Consider the following 9,036-nt stretch of genomic DNA (forward strand, 5'->3'; position numbering starts at 1 on the left):
ACATAAATTATTCAATAACTTAAGTATTATTAATGTCCGAATCAAATAAGGAAACAAATAATATAAATGAAATTATAACCTTTTTTTTTTCACACCAACAATATTTTCTTTAAATTTTAAATTTTTTTACTCATGATTTTTAATAATTGAACTGTGCAAATATTGAAAGGGTTTTTCCTTTTTCTATTTTTTTTAATAAATTAAGTGTATGATTTTTTCTTAATTAATTCCTTTTGACCTTTCTTTTTATTAACTCACGTGTCCATTTTTTTTTTTTAAAAAAAAAATTTAATTTTTTTACTCATAATTTTTAATAATTGAACCGTGCAAATATTGAAATGGGTTTTTCCTCTTTCTATTTTTTTAATAAATTAAGTGTACGATTTTTCCTTAATTAATTCGTTTTGACCTTTCTTTTTATTAACTCATGTTTATCTCTCTCACCCTAAATCACAATTTTGTTTTTTAATAAATTAAGTGTCTTATTGCATTAATATCTCTCCCTTTATTAAAACACAATTTTTTCTTAATTAATTCATTTTGACCTTTCCTTTTATTGACTCACATTTATTTCTCTCACCTTAAATCACGTCGGTTTCTCTCACTCTAAATTCACCCTCTCCTTCTACGGCAACAACATTTCAAAACACTTTCCTATAGAAGTTTACGGTTGCACAAAGTTTATTTGATCAGTTTCATAGAAATATATATGACTCTGAACTATGATTAAGGTATGAGATATTCGAGATGAATGTATCTTTGTGCTTTTATGTATAAATTCTTAGCAATTGTGAATTGATTATCTTTAGTTTGTTTCTTTAGAATTTTTTTGTATCAAACACTGTTTTAAATTAGAGATTATGTAGAGATTGTATCTCTCCCTTTATTAAAACACAATTTTTCTTTAGTTAATTCCTTTTGACCTTTCGTTTTATTAACACACATTTATCTCTCTTACCCTAAATCATGTCAATCTCTCTCACTCTAAACTCATGTCTCTCATTATACGGCAACAACGTTTCAAAACTCTTTCCTATAGAAGTTGACGGTTGCACAAAGTTTATTTGATCAGTTTCATGGAAATATATGTGACTCCAAACTATAATTTAAGGTATGAGATATTCGAGATGAATGTATCTTTATTCTTTTATGTATAATTTTTTAGCAATTGTGAATTGATGATCTTTAGTTTGTTTCTTGAGAATTTTTTTTGTACCAAATACCGTTTTAAATTAGTGATTAGGTAGAGATGAATATGTTTCCATTTTGTTTTGTGAAATTTTTTGTTCAGATTTTTTTTTTTTTTTATTTTTATTATTTTTTTTTTTTTCATTTGCATTTTTGAATGTTCAAAATTATGAGTTTTATTTGTATTAAAATATAATAGGTATTACACCAAAAATATTAAAATTTATGCTAATTTTATATTAATACTTTGATAATCAAAATTCATGTTTTCTTCCCCCTTTTTTTTTTCTTTTTTCTTTTCTAATTTTCTATTAGTTTTTTTTTTCTTTATGATTTTTCATTTTAAACTACACATATGGGGACGAATTTAGGTTGTTTTAATTTATTTTTTAGATTAAGGGAAGATTGAAATGATTTATTTGATTGCATTAAATATTGAGTGAAAGATTTTGTTATTTTTGTATCCATAAAAAAATAAAAAAATAAAAAAGATTTGTTATTTTGCATTGTATTATTTTTTAAATGTTCAAAATTTTATGAATTTTATTTGTATTGAAATATAATAGGTATTACACAAAAACCTATTAGGTTTAGGGTTACTCTTAGTTTTGCTTCCATTCTCAATATATTGTTATAGGGTTTTGGGTTACTCTTTCCTTATTTTATGTTCTAATTTATATATTATTTTTCCTTCAAATTTCTTATTGTTCTTTTGTAAATTTAATTGACTTTGTTGTTCATTATGTTTTTTTGTATTCCAATATTCCTTCTACGATTTTTTATCTCTTTTTTTGATGAAAGAAATAAAACTACTCCTATGAGAATAAATATTTTAATATGTTTTATGGGTCTTATGATTTAAGGGTCTTACGTTTTAGCTCATTCCAGCTGGTTTTAAATTACACATATGAGAATTTTTTTAATATGTTTTAATTTATATGGATTAAAACTAAAATTATATATGGTTTTTATGATATTATATTTTTATGTGATTTATATATTCATGCAAACTTATGTGTAATTGTGTCACTATGTTCAACAATATATATACTGTTGAATAACATTTTGTATATATATATATTTTTTTATTGAAATAGGCATGATAAATTTTTTTACACAATTTTTTTGACCTATAATAAAAAATACAATGAAGATGTGTTTTAAGTTTTAAAATCAAATTATAATGAATACGTGGGTTCTAAACTAGTATATATAAAAGCAGAGAAACCTCTTCCAGCGACTGAAATTATAATTACTACGAAAAATTTCAAGTGCTAAAAGCGTATATTATGTTGATCGAAGAAAATATACGCTCAGTGGTGATGGTTCATATATACTAACAAAGAAATAAAGAAATAAATATTCCTTTAAAAAGGAAATAAAACTAAAAAGAAATTAAAGGTATCTACAATATATATATATATATAAGAATTTTATAATTTTTTTTTTTTTTTGGGGGCCTTGGGGTCGTGGTTCCGCCCCTCCTCTGGATGGACATGGACATGACATGTGATAAAGAAATTGACTGGCATCATATAATTTTTTTTTTTTTTTGGGGCCTTGGGGTCGTGGTTCCGCCCCTCCTCTGGATGGACATGGACATGACATGTGATAAAGAAATTGACTGGCATCATATATTTGGCCATATATATATTTTTGGATCGAAATCGATAGAATACGAGTCATCCTTGATATATATATATATTCAGCGCCACCTGTGTGAACGCAGAATGCCTACCATGATTCACATTTTTGAACTTGTAGCCGAAGAAAACCAGTTCAAGAATGATTATAAATAGCACACAATATTTGCTCCTTATAACCTCTCACTCAAGCATTTGATCATAATAGAAGAGATTAATTGGCTTTCTTTTGCTGTAATGGATTTATCATCAGTACAATCCTCAATCCAATCTCTAGTTAATGAGATGAAGGAAAAGATGTTCTCATCAAATTGTGAACCCTACTCCTTCATTTCTCCTTCTGCTTATGACACTGCATGGCTAGCCATGATTCCAGATCCACACCAGCCTTCCCAACCCATGTTCAAGAATTGCTTGGATTGGGTGCTTCACAACCAGAAAGATAAAGGCTCTTGGGGAGAGTGTGACGCCCATGGCATGCCCACCATTGAGTGCCTTCCCGCAACTCTTGCTTGCATTATTGCACTCAAAAAGTGGAATGTCGGGACAGTATGTGTAGAAAAAGGTACATGCATGCTGTGAAATATATATATATATATATATATATATATATAGCATAATTATTTCTTTCTTTTTTTCTTAAAAAAGACACAATGAAAATTCAATGTAACTATTTTAATTGGGTTGAGAGCGGCAAAGAAGAAACATAGATGGTGAGAATCGTACAAAAGAGAAAGTGCTACTTGAGATTTAGAATAACACTTTTAATTCACTTAGTTTAGAAAACAATAAGGAGGTTTATTGTAGGAGAACTATTTGAAAGTTTTTCCTACGTTTAAAAAAGTAAATGAAATTTAAGGAGTTTGTTATTAGGACTCTTGCATATATATTGTGGTTATAATCATTTATTAGAAATGAAAAATGAAATATAATGTGGGTTAGAAAATTACATTATAGGTAATTGGTTCAGAGATATTGCCAATTACTTTTTATTTTATTTTTTATTTTTTTAACTTGATAAACTAATTGGAATTTAACTTATTTTCAATTCAGGGTTGGCATTTATCGAGGCAAACACCGAGAAGCTACTTGAAGAAATGGACAACCACGTTCCCCGACTCCGCTGGTTTGCCATCGTTTTCCCAGGAATAGTTGAACTTGCACATACAGTTGGTGTGCGGCTTGTCTTCTTCCCTGGGACAAACAGAGTCGTATCAGAACTATTCAACATGCGGCAACAAATTCTTGAAAAGTAGGATCCTTTGTTGTCTTTTAATTGGTTTACTTTGATTTGATAGCTAATTATGATGTTTGATAAAAACAAGAAACGTAATTAATTTGCATGATTTCTTTCTTTGTAGGGAGAAAGATGCGGATACGTACCAAAGTTTGCTATTGCTTTCATATCTTGAAGCACTGCCTGCATCATATGAGATTGATGAAGATGATATAATCAAGCATTTGAGCAGCGATGGGTCTTTGTTCCAATCCCCCTCCGCCACAGCATCTGCATTTATGGCCACTGGAAACAAACACTGTTTGGCTTATTTACTATCACTTGTTCAAAGATGTGATGATGGGGGTTAGAAGCTTCTTTACCTTAGATTAAATTTATCATTAACTAGAAAGTGGTAATTTAAGTAGATGAACTACAAGATTCCCTTTTCAATCTATCTTCTTTTTTGTGATAAAAGTTTAATTATTTTTATGGCAGTTCCAGCAACGTATCCCATGGATGAAGAGCTCATTAAGCTTTGCATGGTCAACCAAGTATTCAGGTTGGGTCTGGCTGAGCATTTCATCGAAGAGACGGAAAAGGTTTTGGCACAAGTATACAGGTAACAAAACCCCACCTTCATTTATATATCCTTTGCTTAAGAAATCAATCAGTTTTCCCTCCAACCTAACATATATATATATATAGTGCATGAAAGAAAGATATTTGGTTTTTTTTCTATAACTTTATTGAACGTAACATTCAGGAATTACATGAATCAAGAATCATGGGCAAAACCAAGCGATTTAGTTGCAGCACAGCTAGCTCTATTTAAAGACTCGTTAGCATTTCGGCTTCTGCGCATGCATGGGTATGCTTTACCATCGGGTATGTTAACAAACCTAGCTTTCTTATTTTCTTTCAAATGTTGTCGTATATATATATATATAATTCAACCAAATATGCATCTTTTGCTTGTGCAGATAGCTTTTGTTGGTTCTTACAACATGAAGATATTCAAGATCAAATAGAAAACAACCATGAATACTTCTCAAGTGCAATGCTTAATGTCTATAGAGCTACAGATCTCATGTTTTCAGGAGAATACGACCTTCTGGAGGCTAGATCATTTTCCAAGAAATTACTTGAGAAAACTGTTTCAGTGGGAACTAGAGACCAAACTCATTTTATATCATCAAACTTGAGAGGACTGGTAATTCATTCATTTATTAACAGACTATTTTAACATTATTGAAGATCTTACACATATAACTGATTAAATAAGAAGTTGAAATGAAAAACAGAAGAGGGTGGAATCTTTAAAGATAAATGTTATTTTGTATATTGCTATACGACTATAATACAACTGGAATGATGTGACAGTAAATATAAGCGGTTAATTTTTCTTTTTACAAAGTTGCTACTGATCGAAAAACTAATTTTTACTGTTAAGTCACCTTAGTTGTTTGGCAGTCACATAGTAATTTGCTAAATAGCATTACTAATTTTTAGCAAATAATTAAATTTACCATTTCCTATTAGCTTAAGTTTTGGAATAAATTGTGATTTAACATGACATATCAGAGTTAAGGTCCTAATTAAATAGAAATTTTACTATTTCTTATCAACTTAAACTTTTGATATAAATAGTGATTTAATAGTTTGGTCCTTTAGTAGTGGGGCTTCTCTAATCCTATCTATTCTAAAATCTTAGCTCCTGTTATGTTGTTACCTCCTTCTCCCGCTTCCTTTACAAGCCTTTTCATTCTTTCTTTGGGGGGGGAGTATGCCCTTGATCGAGCTATTGTATTAATTGTTCTTTGTTCTTCTTCAATACATTATCACATATCCAAAAAAAAATGGCATTTTATTGAATCAGTATTCAAATTATGTGTGCCGAAAATTTTGTGATTTAAAGATAAAAGGAGACACAAAAAACTTTTTTTTTTTTTTTTTAAATGCTAAAAGTAATATTTTTTATTCTACAATTATATCACAATATTAATGTGACAGTCCTAACCAAATTTTGAATCAGTAATTTGTTGAAACTACCAATATTAGTATTGTGAAATAATTGTTGAATAAGACACGTAAAACATGATCTTACCGCAAAATGTCTTGTAGATTGAGCATGAGTTAAGACTTCCATGGTTTGCTCGATTGGATCACTTGGAACATAGGATGTGGATAGAAGAACAGGATTCGAATGTTCTCTGGATGGGAAAAGCTTTTTCCCATAGGTATATATATATGCGGCGCGCTTCATTTTAATTGCTATTATTTTGACCCGTGTTCTTCACATCCACTAACAAATCTTTTGAACTCATGATCAGATTATCATGCCATCTAACTGATGAACTTGTACGTCTTGCCGTGCAAAGCTATGAGTTTAAGCAGTCAGTATACAAGAATGAACTTGAGGAGCTCAAAAGGTATCCTATACTTTCAATTAGATTTAATTATCAATTAATAATTCGTTTTGAGACCTTCATAATAAATTAACATGCAAATTTCCCCACAATACATGTCTTTCTTTACCGAGACAGGTGGTCTAAGGATTGGGGTCTTAGTGATATGGGATTTGGTCGAGAGAAAACTACGTATTCTTATTTTGCTACCGCCTCCAGCTGCTGTTCCTTGCCTCATGATTCGGAAATACGCATGATGATCGCAAAGAGTGCAATACTCATTACAGTGGCTGATGATTTCTTTGACATGGAAGGTTCTCTAATTCAGTTGAAGGATCTAACTGACGCAGTTCAAAGGCACGTAGCCATTTGATCTTTCTGATGATTTCTTTGACATCACTTTGCCTCTTATTAATTCTTATTTCTCTCATGGAATATATAACAGATGGGATAGTAAGGGTTTGAGCGGCCATAGTAAGATTATCTTTGATGCCCTTGATAATCTTGTAAGGGAAATTGCAACAAAATACCTCCAACAACAAGGACGTGACATAATAAACTATCTTCAAGATATAGTAAGCTAGCCCACACTTATAAAGTCGTCAATTAATCTATTAAATCTTATATCTATTAATAAACTGACAAATTATGTCTTTTTCTGTTTTGTATGAAGTGGTATGAAACGTTTGCTTCGTGGTTTATGGAATCCACGTGGGGTAAAACTGGAAGCATACCTTCAATGAAGGAGTATCTTGAAACTGGCATGACGTCGATAGCCACACACACCATTGTTCTTCCAGCTTCATGCTTCTTGAACCCAAGTTTACCAATCTCCAAACTCATGCCACAACAGTACGAAAGCATTACGAAACTACTCATGCTTATCACTCGTTTGTTGAATGACGTACAAAGCTACCAGGTAACTTTAATTATATTTCTTCTTAATTAGTTGCTCTTTTTTTTTCTTTTTTTTTTCCCCTGCTAATCAGGAATATATATTCTCGTGATCTAATGACAGAGGGAAAAAGATGAAGGGAAACTAAACTCCGTTTTGCTCTGCTTGAAAGAAAACCCGGAGGAAGACATTGAAGACTCAATCGCTTTTGTGAGAGAGATACTCGATGAAAAGAAGAAAGAGTTTCTACAACATGTTCTTATGGATGGATTTAGTGATTTGCCGAAACCATGCAAGCATCTCCATCTATCTTGTCTAAAAGCATTTCAGATGTTCTACAACTCTACCAATGGATACGACTCCAACACAGAAATGCTTCAAGACATTAATAAAGCATTATACATTCCTCTTGAAGTTGGAAACTCAAAGCCTCCGAAGCCTCTGCCTCTTCAAGCTGGAGCAAAGAAGGAATATCCGACAATCAACTCTTACTTGAACCGGCCCTCCAACTCCAAGCATTACATGAGGAGAAGTTTTGCAACACGACAAATTTCTTGGGCTGCTTCAAGAGATGGTGGACTTGGGAAAATGTTTATGCCACCAAAACTTAGATTTTGCTTTGCTTAGCATTTACTTCATCGATCTCTCTACCGCCTACAACTGCTAAACATTGTAGAATAATGTGGTTGTAATATGGCATATGAAGTATGTTTGTAATAAAATCCATAAACCATCCTTAATTTCTATGAAAGGCTGGAGAACTGTTGGAACTAATAATAATTATGAAGTCATTATCTACTATGGTTTTCGCTAGCTGATCATGCCCTTTTTTTTTTTTTTTTTTGATGAAATCATCATGCTCAATGTTGCACCCAGATGAGCTCTATTTTATGTATATTTCTCTTGCTACGGCCGTAGGATTGTTATTGAAACGTAGTTAAACGTTAATAAATTCACAATTTAACCTTTAAAATCGTGTAATTTTAAAAATACACATCCTTACCTACAATTTAAACAACAAAATAATAATACCAAAATGCATTCATAATATTTCTCTTATGAAATAATCCTCAGCTACATGGACAATAGTATGCACCTTGATAACATATTTTTCACGTTTTATAGACAAAAACCGGCGCCTACAAATATTAGAAGAGAAAGATTAGAACTACCAAAAATAAAAAAAAAAAAAATTAATTAATTGGGACACTTAGAAAATTTGATTTGGTGAGAAATGTCATCGTGTTTTGAGTTTCAGTGGGGCTCACACGCAAATCGCATAACTTGTACTCCACTCTAGCTGACTTAATTTTAAACAAAAATCGCACGTGTGACGTGTGTACGCAGGAAACCCAGAAGGACGTGACTATATACATATCTCTTTGCAAAATCTCTGGACATGCATATCTTTGAATATCTTTCAAAAATATCTGATTTCATAGAAACATTGTAGTGGTGACAAATTAATGTCTATACAAAGCATTAAATATCGGGGCCCTATTTTAAAAGTAGCTTTTTATTTGGAGTTTTAGCCCGCTTATCCTCCTCGATCTCTAGCCGCCTTTCACGTGGAGAACAACAAAACGGCAACAGCCGCCGCATGAGTAAGAGAAATGTTTTTATTTTATTTATTTATTTTTATTTATTAGAGATATGTAAATTTATTATTAAATTTGTGGGACTAAA

At 31.2% G+C, this 9,036-nt stretch overlaps 1 protein-coding gene across 1 annotated transcript; it reads left to right on the forward strand.

Moving 5' to 3' along the window:
* Positions 1–3,068: 3,068 nt before the first annotated feature.
* LOC132169898 (S-linalool synthase-like) lies at positions 3,069–7,977 on the forward strand. Its single transcript, XM_059580841.1, has 12 exons — positions 3,069–3,396; positions 3,885–4,083; positions 4,193–4,413; positions 4,546–4,669; positions 4,814–4,935; positions 5,031–5,260; positions 6,172–6,287; positions 6,381–6,479; positions 6,594–6,812; positions 6,901–7,030; positions 7,129–7,374; positions 7,474–7,977. The coding sequence occupies exons 1-12, from the start codon at positions 3,069–3,071 to the stop codon at positions 7,975–7,977; spliced, it is 2,538 nt and encodes an 845-aa protein (XP_059436824.1).
* Positions 7,978–9,036: the final 1,059 nt, after the last annotated feature.

Source organism: Corylus avellana, chromosome ca2 (genome assembly GCF_901000735.1).
Source record: "Corylus avellana chromosome ca2, CavTom2PMs-1.0".
NCBI classification, from domain to species: domain Eukaryota; kingdom Viridiplantae; phylum Streptophyta; class Magnoliopsida; order Fagales; family Betulaceae; genus Corylus; species Corylus avellana.

Bases quoted from the DNA above. Each gene is read 5' to 3' on its own strand.
- LOC132169898 (XM_059580841.1), top strand. From the start codon at position 3,069: ATGGATTTATCATCAGTACAATCCTCAATCCAATCTCTAGTTAATGAG. The intron at 3,397-3,884 runs GTACATGCATGC...TTTTCAATTCAG, and splicing joins GACAGTATGTGTAGAAAAAG to GGTTGGCATTTATCGAGGCA. The intron at 7,031-7,128 runs GTAAGCTAGCCC...TTTTGTATGAAG, and splicing joins TAAACTATCTTCAAGATATA to TGGTATGAAACGTTTGCTTC.